General features: G+C 44.5%; 1 protein-coding gene across 2 annotated transcripts in view; it reads left to right on the top strand.

Moving 5' to 3' along the window:
• Nucleotides 1–20,251, top strand: part of PKN2 (protein kinase N2) — a 527,949-nt gene that overhangs the window by 382,967 nt on the left and 124,731 nt on the right. For both annotated transcript variants that reach the window (XM_069232308.1, XM_069232307.1), the window contains exons 14-15: nt 211–286; nt 371–462. In XM_069232308.1, coding sequence (XP_069088409.1) covers nt 211–286; nt 371–462 — 168 coding nt within the window. The remainder of the gene's footprint in view (nt 1–210; nt 287–370; nt 463–20,251) is intronic.

The raw sequence follows: 20,251 nt of genomic DNA on the forward strand, positions 1-20,251 counted from the left end.
ACAGTTTGGCCTGTGGTTCCATTGTGCCTCCCTCCTCCAGGCAAGCTGGCAGCTAATTATTGTCCAAATACTATGCAAATCTAGATCTAGTAAGTTATTACTTTGTCTACACAAATTAACTCTGGTTTTGTGTACGCTTTTAATGGCTGCTATATTTGTGGAAATATTGCCAATTTAAAGGGTGCTCATTTTTGGATGTATTTCTTTCAGAATACAACAGAGGTTCCAGTTCAGCCTACAAGACTTCAGATGTTGTGCTGTGTTGGGCAGAGGTCATTTCGGGAAAGTAGGTCAAGAATGTTTTTTTATTCATAAAATGTGAAATCATGCCTAATTCATTCATACATCTTTTACATGTCTCATGTTTCAGGTGTTGCTGGTTGAATACAAGAATACAAATGAGATGTTTGCAATTAAAGCTTTGAAAAAGGGAGACATTGTTGCTCGTGATGAAGTTGACAGGTCAGTTGAAGTTGAGCAATAGCACATGGTGGTAAATGTTGCAAAGTGAGAATAAATTGTTTAAGCACAACTTAGAAAGCAAATGAGATATGCAGGAGTGGGCTGATGAGAGAGCATCATGCACAGAGAACATTTGGTATAGCACAAATATGTGGTTCTCGAAAACATGTTGGAGAAGCAGTATTATTAATCAAAAACAAAGAAAGGTTAGCTAATTTTCATTTATTCTGGGATTACAGTTGACCCAGATAACATGATTGATTTCTTTAATGAACCTTGTGGAGATGGAATAAGGTTGTTGAAAGGAAATATTCACATAATTTTGCGTAACATGCCATCTCCAGAAGCTTTTGAAATTAGATTTTTCTGGTTGCTTCCAGAAACACCAGGTGAGATTTCACATTAAAGTAAAAAGGATTGTATGTCAGAATATTGATAACAAAAATATTGTCTGACATAAATATTCTGCTCTAATTTTCATTTACAAAACCATTGCTCCATTGGGTGCAGAAAATAGAGCATTAGTATTATCTCTTTTTGCCACTATCTTACCTCTAAGGGGAACCCTTGGACTCTGTGCATACTATTTCTTACTTTGAAATAGTGCATACAGAGCCAACTTCCTACACCAAACTTCCCAGTTTTCAGTGTAGCCATTAGGGTGCTGTGGAGTTCGTGTTGGACAGACTCCCAGACCATATACTCTTATGGCTACCCTGCACTTACAATGTGTAAGGTTTTGCTTAGACACTGTAGGGGCACAGTGCACATGCACTGGTGCCCTCACCTATGGTATAGTGCACCCTGCCTTAGGGCTGTAAGTCCTGCTAGAGGGGTGACTTATCTATACTGTATAGGCAGTGTGAGGTTGGCATGGCACCCTGAGGGGAGTGCCATGTCGACTTACTCGTTTTGTCCTCACCAGCACACACAAGCTGGCAAGCAGTGTGTCTGTGCTGAGTGAGGGGTCCCCAGGGTGGCATAAGCTATGCTGCAGCCCTTAGAGACCTTCCCTGGCATCAGGGCCCTTGTACCAGGGGTACCAGTTACAAGGGACTTACCTGGATGCCAAGGTGTGCCAATTGTGTAAAACAAAAGTACAGGTTAGGGAAAGAACACTGGTGCTGGGGCCTGGTTAGCAGGCCTCAGCACACTTTCAAATCAAAACATAGCATCAGCAAAGGCAAAAAGTCAGGGGGTAACCATGCCAAGGAGGCATTTCCTTACACTAGGGTTCTCACTAAACTACCAAAAATCACACTTACAGCCGTGTCAAATACAACAATACTTAGGAGCAACAATCAACACAAAAAAAGGGATTGCCACTCCAAGTCCACAAAGGGTACAAGCATTCCAAAACGTAATACAAAGCATGCACCCAAACCAAAAGTATCAGGTAAAATGAGTGATGAAACTGCTAGGCATGATGTCCTCATGCATAGCCATTGTCCCAAACGCAAGATTACACATGCGGCCCTTACAACAGTGCCTAGCAACACAATGGACACAAGCACAGGGTCAACTTCAAGATCTAGTGTTGATAGACCGCCAAACACACACCTCGCTTCAATGGTGGAATCCTGTAAATTTAAACCAAGGGCGGCCTTTCCAAGACCCAGTGCCTCAATACGTAATCACAACAGATGCTTCCATGGTAGGGTGGGGAGCACATTTCAACCAACACAGCATCCAGGGACAATGGGACAATCAGCAGAAACAACTTCACATAAATCAGCTAGAACTACTAGCAGTGTTTCTAGCGTTGAAAGCATTTCAACCGCTAATAGCCCACAAACACATTCTTGTCAAAACAGACAACATGACAACAATGTATTACTTAAACAAACAGGGAGGCACACACTCATCACAACTGTGTCTCTTAGCACAGAAGATTTGGCATTGGGCGATTCATAATCACATTCGCCTAATAGCGCAATACATCCCAGGAATTCAAAACCAATTGGCAGACAATCTCAGTCGAGATCACCAACAGATCCACGAATGGGAGATTCATTCACATATACTGCAAACCTACTTCCAAAAGTGGGGAACACCGCAAATAGACCTATTCGCAACAAAAGAAAACGCAAAATGCCAAAACTTCGCATCCAGGTACCCACAGCCTCACTCCAAGGGCAATGCGTTATGGATGAGTTGGTCAGGGATATTTGCTTACGCTTTTCCCCCTCTCCCACTCCTTCTGTATCTTGTAAACAAATTGAGTCAAAACAAACTCAAACTAATACTAATAGCACCAACTTGGGCACGACAACCTTGGTACACAACATTACTAGACCTGTCAGTAGTGCCTCATATCAAACTACCAAACAGACCAGATCTGTTAACTCAACACAAACAGCAGATCAGACACCCGAATCCATCATCGCTCAATCTAGCGATCTGGCTCCTGAAGTCTTAGAATTCTGACACCTAGACCTTACACAAGAATGTATGGAGGTCATCAAACAGGCTGGAAAACCTACTACAAGACATTGCTACGCAAATGAATGGCAACGATTTGTTTATTACTGTCAAAATAATCAAATTAAACCATTACACGCATCCGCAAAAGACATTGTAAGCTACTTACTACACTTACAAAAATCGAACTTCGCTTTTTCATCCATTAAAATACAGCTCACAGCAATTTCAGCTTATCTGCAAATTACACATTCAACTTCACTATTTAGAATCCCAGTCATAAAAGCATTTATGGAGGGTCTAAAAAGGATCATTCCACCAAGAACACCACCAGTTCCATTGTGGAACCTCAATATTGTATTAACGCGACTCATGGGTCCACCATTCGAACCCATGCACTCTTGTGAAATGCAATACTTAACTTGGAAAGTAGCCTTCCTAATAGCTATCACATCTCTCAGAAGAGTAAGTGAAATACAAGCCTTTACCATACAGGAACCCTTTATACAAATACACAAACATAAAGTGGTTCTACACACAAATCCCAAATTGTTGCCAAAAGTTATATCACCATTCCACTTAAACCAAACTGTGGAACTCCCAGTGTTTTTTCCACAACCAGACTCTGTAGCTGACAGAGCATTACATACATTAGACATAAAAAGAGCTCTAATGTACTACATTGATAGAACTAAACAGTTTCGCAAAACAAAACAATTGTTTGTAGCTTACTAAAAACCTCATACAGGGAATCCAATATCCAAACAAGGCATTGCCAGATGGATAGTTAAATGTATTCAAACCTGTTATGTTAAAGCTAAAAGAGAACTGCCTATTACACCAAAGGCACACTCCACTAGAAAGAAAGGCGCCACAATGGCCTTTCTAGGAAATATACCAATTACAGAAATCTGTAAGGCAGCCACATGGTCTACGCCTCATACATTCACTAAACATTACTGCGTGGATGTGTTAACAACACAACAAGCCACAGTAGGACAAGCAGTACTAAGAACATTATTTCAAACGACTTCAACTCCTACAGGCTAAACCACAGCTTTTGGGGAGATAACTGCTTACTAGTCTATGCACAGCATGTGTATCTGCAGCTACACATGCCATTGAACGGAAAATGTCACTTACCCAGTGTACATCTGTTCGTGGCATGAGACGCTGCAGATTCACATGCGCCCTCCCACCTCCCCGGGAGCCTGTAGCCGTTTTTAAGTTGAGAAAAAATTGGTCTTGAACATTTGTAAATATATCACTTTTAACCACATTATGTGCATACATATTTACTCCATTGCATGGGCACTATTACTATATACACAACTCCTACCTCACCCTCTGCTGGGAAAACAATCTAAGATGGAGTCGACGCCCATGCGCAATGGAGCCGAAAGGGGAGGAGTCCCTCGATCTCGTGACTCGAAAAGACTTCTTCGAAGAAAAACAACTTGTAACACTCCGAACCCAACACTAGATGGCGGGATGTGCACAGCATGTGAATCTGCAGCGTCTCATGCCACGAACAGATGTACACTGGGTAAGTGACATTTTCCATATATATAATATGTATGTGTGTTTGATGGCATGTGTAGCTGCAGATACACATGCTGTGCACTGTTCCTGCCATCTAGTGTTGGGCTCGGAGTGTTACAAGTTGTTTTTCTTCATAGAAGTCTTTTCGAGTCACGGGACTGAGTGGCTCCTCCCTTTCGGCTCCACTGCGCATGGGCGTCAACTCCATCTTAGATTGTTTTCTTTCTGCCATCGGGTACGGACGTGTTCCTCTTCGTTCCATATTTCGAATCGGGAAACTTAGAAAATAATTGAAAAATCGTCTGTATTGTTTACGTTTGGCACCGGTTTAGTTTATCGCATCAGCACCGACATCAAGACCGCTTCGTCGGCCCTTCGGGCCTTCCGCACTTAAACTAGGGCCTGGTTGGCCCGACCACACCTGTCGTCCAAGACTAATGGACAGGACCCCCTTCCGTTTCTGTCCTAAGTGTCGCGCCAAGTATCCTTATACAGACCAGCACCGGGTCTGTAACCTGTGTTTGTCGCCCGAACACAGGATACTTGTGAAGCTTGCCGAGCGTTTTGATCCAAGAAGACCTTAAGGGATCGACACGCAAGACGACTACAAATGGCGTCGAAGCTGAAACAACATCTCAATGTCGAGGAGGAAGAGAGAATTTCCATCAAAGAAACAGACTCGGATGAATCCGACGGTGATCGACCTTCGACGGCGCGGCAAACAGTGAGTATACCTGCCCCGTCTCACTCCCAGGGTCACACCAAAAAACTCAAGGCCACGGGGACGCCACCGCCAGCAGGCCATGGCTCAACCCACAGAAAAGAAGGTAACCAAATAACATTGGCACCGAAAAAGGCCAAAGATTTGCTGAAGACTTCAGTCACCGGTCGAGAATCCGGCACCGAAAAAAGTCCACATCGAGATATCGAGTCGGGCAAACCTCGAAAGAGCTTATCGGAACCGAAAAAGACAATTTCGCTGGGAATTTTGGTACCGAAAAAACTGGCTTCGGAGCCGAAACGCTCTTCCTACACTGAGGAGCAAGGGCTTTCTATGCAGCTCAAAGAAAGGCACAGATTTTAGCAAGATCTGGATTTAGAAGTCCATGACCAAACACAACAAAGGTTAGAAATCCAGAAGGACACAGGGAAGATACAAACCATCCCTCCACTCAAATCTAAAAGAAAACTAGCTTTTCAAGAGACAGAAATGCAACCCAAAGCCAAAGTGGTTAGAGAAAAGTCACCACTACCACAGTTCTCACCACAACCATACCCACTGCAATCACCACACTTGTCACCAGTGGGTAAACCGATGGCGCAGTCTGGGATGACTCAAGATGATGTGGATCCCTGGGATCTATACGAACCACCTATATCAGACAACAGCCCAGAGTGTTATCCAACCAAGCCTTCACCACCAGTGGACAGTACAGCGTATACACAAGTATTAGCCAGGGCAACTACGTTCCACAACGTAACAATGCACTCGGAACCGGTGGAGGATGACTTCCTGTTCAACACTCTGGCATCCACGCACGCATCCTACCAAACTTTACCAATGCTACCGGGCATGCTCAAACACGCACAACAGGTCTTCCAAGAGCCTGTCAAAGGGAGGGCCATCACGCCAAGGGTCGAAAAGAAATATAAACCGCCCCCATCAGACCCAGCGTTTATTACTCAACAGCTCCCTCCGGACTCAGTGGTTGTGGGGGCTGCAAGAAAAAGGGCAAATTCACAATCATCAGAGGATGCCCCACCCCCTGACAGATGAAAATTCGACGCAGCGGGGAAAAGAGTGGCATCGCAAGCAGCCAATCAATGGCGAATTGCAAACTCACAAGCCCTACTTGCATGCTACGACAGGGCACACTGGGACGAAATGCAAGACATCATCCAGCATTTGCCCAAGGAACCCCAAAAACGTGCCCAAAAAGTGGTTGAAGCGGGACAGGCCATATCAAACAACCAAATACGGTCTGCCCTAGACTCTGCAGATACAGCAGCACGGACTGTAAACACAGCTGTAACAATTCGAAGGCATGCATGGCTGCGAAGTTCTGGATTTAAACCAGAAATACAACAGGCGGTACTTAATATGCCGTTTAATCAACATCAGTTGTTTGGGCCGGAAGTGGATACCGCAATCGAGAAAATGAAAAAACACATGGACATGGCCAAAGCCATGGGCGCGCCCTACTCCTCACAATACAGAGGAACATTTAGGAAACCACAGTTTTGGGTGGGGGGCGGGGTTAGACATCAGACACCAGAACCATCCACCTCCCAAACAAAACCCACCTACCAGTCGCAGTACCAGAGAGGAGGGTTTTGTGGTTCCTACAGAGGACAATTCCCAAGAGGAAGAGGGAAATTCCAGCCCTCCAAACCAAGCCCTAGCAAACAGTGACTTCAATGTCACACTTCCCCAACCCTTATCACCAGTGGGGGGGGAGGCTAACCAAATACAACCACAATTGGACACACATTACCACAGACACGTGGGTCCTATCAATTATCCAACATGGTTATTACATCGAATTCACAACATTCCCTTCAGATGTTCCACCAAAACCGCACAGATTGTCTCCACAACACTTAGACCTATTACAAACAGAGGTCCAAGCACTCCTACAAAAACAAGCCATAGAGCTAGTACCCTATCGCCAGAAAGGAACAGGCGTTTACTCCCTGTATTTCCTTATCCCAAAAAAAGACAAAACGCTAAGGCCTATCTTAGATCTCAGAACACTGAATCTCTTCATCAAATCAGATCATTTCCACATGGTAACACTTCAAGACGTAGTTCCCTTACTAAAAAAAAGGGGAATACATGACAACACTGGATCTCAAGGATGCGTATTTTCACATGCCCATCCATCCATCTCACAGGAAATACCTCAGGTTTGTAATACAAGGCAAACATTATCAATTCAAAGTGCTACCGTTCGGAATAACAACAGCCCCCAGAGTATTTACAAAATGCCTAGCGGTAGTAGCAGCTCATATAAGGACACAGCACATGCACGTATTCCCATATCTAGGCGATTGGCTAATAAAAGCCAACACTCAGCAACAATGTCAATTTCACACGCAATATGTCATAGATACTCTACACAAACTAGGGTTTTCTATAAATTACCAAAAATCACATTTACAACCATCCCAAATACAACAATACTTGGAAGCAACACTCAACACACAAAGAGAAATTGCCACTCCAAGTCCACAAAGAGTTCAGTCATTTCAAAATATAGGATCAAGCATACAACCAAACCAGCAATACACAGTAAGGTTTGTGATGAAACTACTAGGCATGATGTCCTCATGCATAGCTATTGTCCCAAACGCAAGGGCGCACATGCGGCCTTTACAGCAGTGCCTAGCAAAACAATGGACGCAGGCACAGGGTCAACTCCAAGATCTAGTGTTGATAGACCGCCAAACACACTCTTTGCTTCAATGGTGGAACCCTGTAAATTTAAACAAAGGGCGGCCTTTTCAAGACCCTGTGCCTCACGCCATTATCACAAGACGCTTCCATGATTGGGTGGGGAGCACACCTCAACAATCACAGCATACAAGGTCAATGGGACAATCAACAAAAACTACTTCACATAAATCATTTGGAACTGCTAGCGGTATTTCTAGCATTAAAAGCGTTTCCGCCACTTCTAGCCCACAAACACATTCTTGTCAAGACAGACAATATGACAACAATGTATTATCTAAACAAACAAGGGGGGACACACTCGTCACAGCTGTGTCTCTTAGCACAAAAAATTTGGCATTGGGCAATTCACAACAACATTCGCCTGATAGCACAATACATACCAGGCATTCAAAATCAGTTGGCCGACAATCTCAGTCGAGATCAACAGCAAACTCACGAATGGTAAATATATCCCCAGATTCTACAAGATCACTTTTCTACCGCTGGGGGACACCAAACATAAATCTATTTGCAACAAAAGAAAACCCAAAATGCCAAAACTTCGCGTCCAGGTACCCACACCCTCAGTCCAAGGGCAATGCTCTATGGATCAGCTGATCAGGGATATTTGCTTACGCTTTTCCCCCTCTCCCGCTCAATCCTTATCTGGTCAACAAACTGAGTCAAAACAAACTCAAACTAATACTTATAGCACCAACGTAGGCTCGCCAACCGTGGTACACCACACTGTTGGAGCTATCTGTGGTACCTCAAATCAAACTACCAAACAGACCAGATCTGTTAACACAACACAAACAACAGATCAGACACCCAAATCCAGCATCGCTCAACCTAGCAATCTGGCTCCTGAAGTCTTAGAATTTGGATATCTAAACCTTTCAAAAGAGTGTATGGAGGTCATTAAACAAGCAAGAAAACCCACAACCAGACATTGTTACGCTAACAAATGGAAAAGATTTGTTTGTTACTGCCAGGCTAATCAGATTACGCCACTAGACGTCTCCACACAAAACATTGTAAGTTATTTACTACACTTAAAAAAGTCCAATCTAGCCTTCTCTTCAATTAAAATACATCTCACTGCAATATCTGCTTATCTTCAGATTAAACATACAAAATCGCTTTTTAGAATCCCAGTTATTAAAGCCTTTATGGAAGGACTAAAAAGAATCATACCCCCAAGGACACCACCAGTGCCTTTGTGGAATCTTAATATTGTATTAACACGACTCAAGGGCCCACCATTTGAACCCATGCATTCTTGTCAAATCCAATTTTGAACTTGGTAAGTAGCCTTTCTAATAGCCATCACTTCACTTAGAAGAGTTAGCGAAATACAGGCTTTTACTATTCAAGAACCCTTTATACAAATACATAAACATAAGGTGGTTCTCCGTACAAATCCACAATTCTTACCAAAAGTGATATCACCGTTTCATCTAAACCAAACGGTAGAACTCCCAGTCTTCTTCCCACAGCCAGACTCAGTAGCAGAAAGGGCATTGCACACGTTAGACATAAAAAGAGCGCTAATGTATTACATTGACAGAACAAAACAGTTTCTAAAACAAAACAATTGTTCATAGCTTTCCAAAAACCACATGCAGGTAACCCTATATCCAAACAGGGCATCGCCAGATGGATAGTCAAATGCATACAAACCTGTTAGCTAAAAGCTAAAAGAGAATTACCCATTACTCCAAGGGCACACTCCACTAGAAAGAAATGCGCCACAATGGCTTTTCTTGGTAATATACCAATGACAGAGATTTGTAAGGCAGCCACTTGGTCTATGCCTCATACATTTACTAAGCATTACTGTGTAGATGTGTTAGCAGCACAACAAGCCACAGTAGGACAGGCTGTACTAAGAACATTATTTCAGACAACTTCAACTCCTACAGGCTAACCACCGCTTTTGGGTAGATTACTGCTTTGTAGTCTATGCACAGCATGTGTATCTGCAGCTACACATGCCATTGAACAGAAAATGTCACTTACCCAGTGTACATCTGTTCGTGGCATGTTGCGCTGCAGATTCACATGCGCCCTCCCTCCTCCCCGGGAGCCTGTGGCCGTTTAAGTTACATTTAAATTTGTACATATGTATATAGATCTCTATTCCATTGCATGGACATCTCTTTCTTTACAATCTATCACTCCTACCTTACCCTCTGTGGGAAAACAATCTAAGATGGGGTCGATGCCCATGCGCAATGGAGCCGAAAAGGAGGAGTCACTCTGTCCTGTGACTTGAAAAGACTTCTTCGAAGAAAAACAACTTGTAACACTTCGAGCCCAACACTAGATGGCAGGACCTGTGCATAGCATGTGAATCTGCAGCGGAACATGCCACGAACAGATGTACACTGGGTAAGTGACATTTTCCATTTGTGTGCGTGTGTGTGTGTATATACATATATATATATATATATATATATATATATATATATATATATTCATATTCAATGGCATGTGTAGCTGCAGATAGGATTGAGTGACTCCTCTCAGTGATATTGCGCATGGGAATCGACTCCTTTGTTAGATTGTTTTGTTTGGCTATCGGGTTCAGACGTGTTTCCTCTCGCTCCAAGACTTTCGATTCAGAAACTTTATATTAACTTTATTCCACTGTCGATATTGTTTTGGTCATGTTTCCATCTGCAATCGATCCGATAGTACCGTCTGGAACAAGAAAATGCCCTTTCAGGCGCTTGCACCCTACTTGAGCCTCTCCAGGCCTTCCACGCCATAGCCGGATGAATTGGGCTCCATTCCGATTCTGTCCTCAATGCCACGCGAAATTCCCTTACTCTGATCAGCACGTGGCATCTAATCTTTGCCTTTCTCCAGAACATCGAGAGGAAGATTGTGATGCCTGTCAGTGATTTTGGTTGAAAAACACACTACGTGACCCCGAGAGCAAGAAGACTCGAAATGGCGTCAAAGTATACAGAGTCCACTGACACCTTAGAGGAAGACCAGGCACAGACGGCTGTTTCGATTCAGGACACAGACTCCGAAGCAGATTCAGGTGAAGACAGCCAACTGATCACTGCTGCTCAGCATGTGAGTACACCTTCCCCTACGCCCACTACCAAGAAACCTACTGAGGCCTTGGGTGCTCCACTGCCAGAAAGCCATGGTTCCACCCGAAAGAAACTTGTCGGCGACCGACCCTCTGGTTCGGTGCCAAAAAAGGCCAAGTCACCCCATCAACAGGCCATGCCTGTTTCGGTGCCGGAGTCTAGCAAACACATTAAAAGTTCCACTGCCAAGCCGACGTCCATAATCTTCGGAGTCGAAAATTCAACGTCCGGCTATGGAGCCAAAATTTCAGATGGTATCTTCGGGACTGAAAAAATTAGGTACCGTTTCGGAGCCGAAAAAATCCTTCTACACAGAAGAGAAAGGACTTTCTAACAACTACTGAACAATCCTCTAAAGGCATAAAACCATCTGAATATCCTTCTGAGGACTCTGGTAGCCAGCCAATTTTGGAGGTTATGGACAGTAGGCAAAGAAGGATACATATCCATAAGGAGACGTGGAAAATTATTGCTTCACCTCCTCCACAGACCAAAAGGAAGCTGGTGTTTCAAGAGACTCTTGACACTGCTCCACCACCAGCAAAAATATTTAAAAGAAAGAAGCCATCACCTCTACAGCCCTCCCCACCACCTTCAACACAGCTTTCTTTCTCTCCACCACCTACTACCCCACCACCACTGCCCTCACCAACACACTCCCACACCTACTCACAGGGGAAATACAGTGGACCCCTGGGACTTGTATGACCCAGATCCTATACCGTGAAATGGCTCTATCCATCCAAACCTTCACTACCAGTGGATAGTACGGTTTACACGCAGGTCATTTCTAGGCTGCATACCATGCGGTTCAGATGCATGCTGAACCATTGGAGAAGGATTTTTCTTAATACATTATCCTCCACCCACTCACACTATGTTTTTACCAGTGCTGCCTGGTATGCTTAGACATGCTGAAGACATATTTAAGGAACCAGTCAAGGCTAGAGTTTTAACCCCAAGAATAGATTTAAAAACATATATAAGCCTGCGAAAACCGACCCAGTCTACATCACCCAACAGGTACCACCAGACTCTATTGTAGTTAGTGCAGCAAGGAAAACAGCCAATAGCCAGTCTTCAGGGGATACTCCTCCCCCTGACAAAGAAAGTAGAAAGTTTGATGCTGCAGGTAAAAGGGTAGCTACACAAGCAGCTAACCAATGGCGTTTTGCTAATTACCAAGCCCTGTTAGCAAGATATGACAGGGCACACTGCGATGAAATGCAAGAGTTATTGCAATATTTACCCAAAGAGCATCAGAAAAGAGCACAACAAATTGCTGAAGTGGGTCAAGCGATCACTAATAATCAAATTAGATCTGATACTGCAGCTAGAAGTACCAACACTAGCATAACAATTTGTAGACCTGCATGGCTAAGATCCTCAGTGTTTAAACCCGAAATACAGCAGGCAGTGCTCAACATGCCTTTTGAAAAGGAACATCTTTTTGGACCTGAAGTTGATACAACTATCGAAAAACTCAGAAAGGATTCTGACACTAATAAAGCCATTGGATCCCTATATACCACACCTTATCGGGGTTCTTTCGCAAATAACAGATTAGGGGAGATTTCAAACCCCAAACTTCAGAGACTTCCACCTCACATCCTAAACAAACACAACAATATTATCTAAGAGGATCATTTAGAAGCTCTTACAGAGGCCAACACTTTAGAGCCAAGGGAAAATGTAATACCTCAGAGTGTCACCACGTCCCCAAAACAAGGACTTCCTCAACATCCCACTATCCCACAAGTCTCCTTTGGGAGGATATTTGCTTACACTTTTCCCCCCTCTCCAACGAATTCCATTTCTGGTCAACAAACTGCATCACACCTCTCTCACCATGATACTCATAGCTCCCACGTGGACACAACACTTCTGGATTTGTCAGTAGTACCACATCGCAAATTTTCAAACAGACCAGATCTGTTAACACAGAACAACGGTCAAATCAGGCACCCCAATCCCAGTGTACTCATCTTAGCGATCTGCTCATGAGGTCAAAGAATTTGGATATTTACACCTTCCATTAGAATGTATGGAAGTTCTAAAACAAGCATGCAAACCAACAACTAGACAATGCTACTATGCTAACAAGTGGAAACGGATTGTTTACTACTGTCAACCCAAAAATATAAATCCACTTAAAGCATCAATACAAGATATTGTATGTTACCTGCTTCATTTACAAGAAGCAAATTTAGCTTATTCCTTAATCTCACCGCTTTATCAGCGTACTTACAAACCATACATGTAGGAGGCTGGACTGGCTTGTAGTGCGTACCTAGGGGTACTTGCACCTTGCACCAGGCCCAGTTATCCCTTATTAGTGTATAGGGTGTCTAGCAGCATAGGCTGATAGATAATGGTAGCTTAGCAGAGCAGCTTAGGCTGAACTAGGAGACGAGTGAAGCTCCTACAGTACCACTAGTGTCATATGCACAATATCATAAGAAAACACAATACACAGATATACTAAAAATAAAGGTACTTTATTTTTATGACAATATGCCAAAAGTATCTCAGTGAGTACCCTCAGTGTGAGGATAGCAAATATACACAAGATATATGTACACAATACCAAAATATGCAGTAATAGTATTAGAAAACAGTGCAAACAATGTATAGTTACAATAGGATGCAATGGAGACACATAGGGATAGGGGCAACACAAACCATATACTCCAAAAGTGGAATGCGAACCACGAATGGACCCCAAACCTATGTGACCTTGTAGAGGGTCGCTGGGACTATTAGAAAATAGCGAGGGTTAGAAAAATAGCCCACCCCAAGACCCTGAAAAGTGAGTGCAAAGTGCACTAAAGTTCCCCAAAGGACATAGAAGTCGTGATAGGGGAATTCTGCAGGAAAGACACAAACCAACAATGCAACAACGATGGATTTCCAGTCGAGGGTACCTGTGGAACAAGGGGACCAAGTCCAAAAGTCACAAGCAAGTCGGAGATGGGCAAATGCCCAGGAAATGCCAGCTGTGGGTGCAAAGATGCTGCTACTGGACAGTAGAAGCGTAGGTTTTCTGCAAGAACGACAAGGGCTAGAGACTTCCCCTTTGGAGGACGGATCCCTCACGCCGTGGAGAGTCATGCAGAAGTGTTTTCCCGCCGAAAGACCGCCAACAAGCCTTGCTAGCTGCAAATCGTGCGGTTGGTGTTTTTGGATGCTGCTGTTGCCCAGGAGGGACCAGGATGTCGCAAATTGCGTCAGGGGACAGAGGGGACGTCCAGCAAGACAAGGAGCCCTCTCAGCAGCAGGCAGCACCCGGAGAAGTGCCAGAAACCGGCACTACAAGGATGCGTGAAACGGTGCTCACCCGAAGTCGCACAAAGGAGTCCCACGTCGCCGGAGAACAACTTAGGAGGTCGTGCAATGCAGGTTAGAGTGCCGTGGACCCAGGCTGGACTGTGCACAAAGGATTTCCGCCGGAAGTGCACGGAGGCCGGAGTAGCTGCAAAAGTCGCGGTTCCCAGCAATGCAGTCTGGCGTGGGGAGGCACGGACTTACCTCCACCAAACTTGGACTGAGGAGTCACTGGACTGTGGGAGTCACTTGGACAGAGTTGCTGGATTCAAGGGACCGCGCTCGTCGTGCTGAGAGGAGACCCAAGGTACTGGTGATGCAGTTCTTTGGTGCCTGCGGTTGCAGGGGGACGATTCCGTCGACCCACGGGAGATTTCTTCGGAGCTTCTAGTGCAGAGAGGAGGCAGACTACCCCCACAGCATGCACCACCAGGAAAACAGTCGAGAAGGCGGCAGGATCAGCGTTACAGAGTTGCAGTAGTCGTCTTTGCTACTATGTTGCAGTTTTGCAGGCTTCCAGCGCGGTCAGCAGTCGATTCCTTGGCAGAAGGTGAAGAGAGAGATGCAGAGGAACTCGGATGAGCTCTTGCATTTGTTATCTAAGGAATCCCAAGAGACAGAGACCCTAAATAGCCAGAAAAGAGGGTTTGGCTACCTAGGAGAGAGGATAGGCTAGCAACACCTGAAGGAGCCTATCAGGAGGAGTCTCTGGCGTCACCTGATGGCACTGGCCACTCAGAGCAGTCCAGTGTGCCAGCAGCACCTCTGTTTCCAAGATGGCAGAGGTCTGGAGCACACTGGAGGAGCTCTGGGCACCTCCCAGGGGAGGTACAGGTCAGGGGAGTGGTCACTCCCCTTTCCTTTGTCCAGTTTCGCGCCAGAGCAGGGCTAAGGGGTCCCTGAACCGGTGTAGACTGGCTTATGCAGAAATGGGCACCAAATGTGCCCATGAAAGCATTTCCAGAGGCTGGGGGAGGCTACTCCTCCCCTGCCTTCACACCATTTTCCAAAGGGAGAGGGTGTAACACCCTCTCTCAGAGGAAGTCCTTTGTTCTGCCATCCTGGGCCAGGCCTGGCTGGACCCCAGGAGGGCAGAAGCCTGTCTGAGGGGTTGGCAGCAGCAGCAGCTGCAGTGAAACCCCGGGAAAGGCAGTTTGGCAGTACCAGGGTCTGTGCTACAGAACACTGGGATCATGGGATTGTGCCTACTATGCCAGGATGGTATAGAGGGGGCAATTCCATGATCATAGACATGTTACATGGCCATATTCGGAGTTACCATTGTGAAGCTACATATAGGTAGTGACCTATATGTAGTGCACGCGTGTAATGGTGTCCCCGCACTCACAAAGTCCGGGGAATTGGCCCTGAACAATGTGGGGGCACCTTGGCTAGTGCCAGGGTGCCCTCACACTAAGTAACTTTGCACCTAACCTTTACCAGGTAAAGGTTAGACATATAGGTGACTTATAAGTTACTTAAGTCCAGTGTAAAATGGCTGTGAAATAACGTGGACGTTATTTCACTCAGGCTGCAGTGGCAGGCCTGTGTAAGAATTGTCAGAGCTCCCTATGGGTGGCAAAAGAAATGCTGCAGCCCATAGGGATCTCCTGGAACCCCAATACCCTGGGTACCTCAATACCATATACTAGGGAATTAGAAGGGTGTTCCAGTAAGCCAATGTAAATTGGTAAAATTGGTCACTAGCCTGTTAGTGACAATTTGAAAGAAATGAGAGAGCATAACCACTGAGGTTCTGGTTAGCAGAGCCTCAGTGAGACAGTTAGGCACCACACAGGGAACACATACATATAGGCCACAAACTTATGAGCACTGGGGTCCTGACTAGCAGGGTCCCAGTGACACATAACAAACATACTGAAAACATAGGGTTTTCACTATGAGCACTGGGCCCTGGCTAGCAGGATCCCAGTGATACAGTAATAACACCCTGACATACACTCACAAACAGGCCAAAAGTGGGGGTAACAAGGCTAGAAAGAGGCTACTTTCTCACAATACAACATACTTCTCTCTTCAGAGTCCCTGTCATAAAAGCCTTTATGGAAGGACTTAAGCATATTATTCCACCAAGAACCCCACCAGTTCCTGCATGGAATCTTAATGTTGTACTCACTAGATTAATGGGACCACCATTCAAGCCCATGCATTCATGTGATATTCAATTTCTCACATGGAAAGTTGCTTTCTTAGTAGCAATTACTTCATTAAGGGCAAGTGAGTGAAATACAGGCATTCACTCTAGAGGAATCATTTTTTAAAGGACACAAGCATAAAGTTGTACTTAGGACAAGTTCAAAATTGTTGCCAAAAGTAGTTTCTCCTTTTCATATTAACCAATCAGTGGAATTGCCAGTCTTCTTTCTTCAGCCAGACTCAACTGATGAAAGAGCTATTCACATTGTTGACCTTAAAAGAACTCTAATGTACTATGCTGACAGAACATTGAGTTTAGGAAAACTAAACAGCTTTTTGTTGCTTTCCAAGAGCCACATAAAGGAAATCCCATCTCTAAACAAGGATTCGCTAGATGGATTGTGAGATGTATTCAAACATGTTATACTAAAGTAAAAATACAGCTTTTGATAACTCCTAAAGTACATTCCACTAGGAAAAAAGGTGCTTCTATGGTATTTTTAGGAAACTTTCCAATGGCAGACATATGCAAACCTGCTACATGGTCCACACCATATACATTCACATAGCATTACTGTGTGGATGTATTATCAAAGCAACAGGCCAGTGTTGGTCAAGCAGTACTTAAAACATTATTTCAAACCACTTCAACCCCTACAGGCTAGCCACTGCTTTATTTGGAGAAGGACTGCTTTTTAGTCTATGCACAGCATGTGTATCTGCAGCTACACATGCCATCAAACGGAAAATTCCACTTACCCAGTGTACATCTGTTCGTGGCATGTAGTGCTGCAGATTCACATGTGCTCTCCCTTCTCCCCGGAAGCCTGTAGTCGTTGCAGTACTTATTTGTACATATGTATATATATTTACATTTGCATGGAAATCGTATTTACTTATTTCATTTAGTTGTACATTTACAATCTTTCACTCTATCACTCCTTCCTAAACCCTTATGCGTGAAAACAATCTAATAAAGGAGTCAGTGCCCATGCGCAATATCACCGAGAGGAGTCACTGAATCTGTGACTCAGGAAAAGACTTCTTCGAAGGACAACAGCTTGTAACACTCCAAGCCCAACACTAGATGGCAGAATTATGCGCTGCATGTGAATCTGCAGCAATACATGCCACGAACATATGTACACTGGGTAAGTGACATTTTCCACACACACACACACACACACACACACACACACACATCACAGATTTTGTTTTTAATTAAGCATATACATCTATATGCGGGCTGGCATAGTTGTACAACGCAATAGAAATGACATATTATTAGTTTCTCTATTTCATCATGTGGATAGTAATTATCAAGGGTGAGAAACATTACATGCTGCATATAATATGAATAACCGTAAACTCCCCCTCCCTTCCCTGTAGTACTTAGCAACTTGAATGTGTTACCTAGTGAATAGATAGTGGTAATCTATAGCAGTGGCAGGGTACATGTGTGTACTTTAGGCATGCAATGTATGAACCAAGTAGGAATATATTTCCAGTTCGGTGTAATAAGCACCCAGTGGTGCGGGGGGATGTTATCGTGTCAGTGTGATCAAATCAGAGTAAGGAGGCACTCTGGGCGGGGGATTAGCAGCCTCAGGCACTTGGTCAGTGATCGTGATAACCCTGATATACATTGTTCTGGTGTGCCCCATTGTCGTAGACTCATCAGTTCTTCCAGTGCCTCTCAGATCCCCTCCCCCCTCCAGTAGTTGGATAATGGAGGACAATCCCACAACATTTGTATAAGATCACCATCACAGGTTTGACAACAGAGGCAGGCCATAGACGAGGTAGGTATCATCTTATGAAGTCTGCGTGGGGTTAAGTAGCCTCTGTGTAATATAGAAAATTGGATGAACTTGCATCTTGAATTGCATGATATTTTGCTGGGGTACTCAAGCAAACTGGCCTATTCTTTATCTGTGAACTCCCTGGTCAAGTCAAACTCCCATGTAGCTTTTAGAGGGGCAAGTGATATTAAAAGGTGTGCCCGTAGACCACGGTAAAGCCATCGTATAAGGATTCTGCCATGGCCCATGATATGAATCTCTTGGAGGAATTCATGTGTTCTTGGTTATTGGCCGTCCGGCACCCATTGGGTACGAACATATCCGAGTACACTTGCATGCGTTAAAAATAACGTGTCTGCTAAGCCGTGTTCATGTATAAAATCTGCATATGGTAGTAATGTGCCCTCTCTAAACAATGCACCCACTGTGGTCACACCTGCGTGTTCCCATGGGGCTAATTGATGCAATGTCAGGGTGCCAGAAGATGTAAGTAGGCTGCATAATGGGACATTGGGCACATAGGACAACTAGGAGGCTGTGTATTTTATTGCCATCTTCCAGTATGTTAAGGCGACTCAACAGAAGTGGGCCTGTGGGCGGAGGTGGGGCACCGTTCTTGAGTAATCTGTGTAGTTGGCCTTTGTTAAGTGGGGTCAACGTGTAACATACTCCTAGTAGGTACTGTCCGGCCAACCAGTATGCAAGCCATTGTAATTGTTCTGCTATACAATAGGTTTTGAAGTTGGGTGTCCTTATACTGTCCCCGTCCGTCGACAGCTGCAGTTTTGCTAAACTGGCTCAGCGGTGCCCCCCACCCCAAATAAGATAGAGCAATATGGTGTATAGTAGTCTGAACACCCATGATGGTATTAGAATTGCCAAGTGTACAAAGTAGTATAATAAACACAGCAATACTACCATCTTTGCCAGAGCTAGGCGGTCAGCCATCAGTAAGGGATAGTGTTGTCCAGAAAGGCACTTGGGATTTAATGGCATTAATTGCTCAGATAAGATTACCATCTAAGAGGTCTTGGCCATCTAAGTATATTTGTATTCCCAGATAACGAAATGTGTGAGAGGCCCCTGGGATCTGTAAATCTTCAAAGTGTAGTGTGGGTTTGGTATAGGTGGCAGCAAACAAATAAGCCGATTGTAAGAAGCTAGCTATGTATTTACTATATCAAAATGCGATAGTGTGCACAGAGTCAAGGCGTTCCCCAGAGACTTAAAAGAGGCTAAAGTAGATAATACTAATGCTGTCTTTTGTGGTATTGTGGTCGAGACGTTAGGCTTATCAGAGCATTTGTTACACACATGCAGGCCGTAAATGGAGCACACACTCCATTACCAATTCCATGCCAATTGTTTTTATGTAGCAAAAATATATTTTGGTCCTTTTCTAGAACCACAAGATTTAATTTTCTTGCTAGTACATTTGTAAGTATGTCTCAGACATATGTATCAACACCACTTTGTTTCAATATGGCCGGTTAAATGGTTTTCAGGAAAATAGCAAATATCTGTTTTAAAAGTTGGCACTGCAATTTCAAAGACAGCTCGGGGGGAGGGGGAATAGGACCTTTTTTGAGGTAAGTACCAGACTGACAGCTCCAGGAGTTTAGATGTTCACAGGTTGGGGTTCAAGCTAACCCTAAACACCCACCACCAGCAACACGAGGCTGGCCGGGTGCATAAGTCAAAGTTGATGTATATTTAAAATGGGCTCCTATGTTGACTGTAGGGCTGGGGCCAAGTCAGGTGGTGTCTTCAGTCTTCTTTGCTGGGGGTCAGCTTAGCAGTCCTTCTTTCTTCTTGTTGTCTTCTTGAGGTCACCAGGAATCTGATGAGCTAGGTTCCAGGGAGCCCTTAAATCCTGGATCTAAGGGCGTTATAGGGGTCAGAGAGAAATAGCCAATGGCTACTGTCCCTGAGGGTGAGGAGACCCTTTCCGGTGTCCACTCCCTTTGGGGAGGGGAGGACACAGACTTAACCTGTCC

This window comes from Pleurodeles waltl, chromosome 4_2 (assembly GCF_031143425.1).
Source record: "Pleurodeles waltl isolate 20211129_DDA chromosome 4_2, aPleWal1.hap1.20221129, whole genome shotgun sequence".
NCBI lineage: Eukaryota > Metazoa > Chordata > Amphibia > Caudata > Salamandridae > Pleurodeles > Pleurodeles waltl.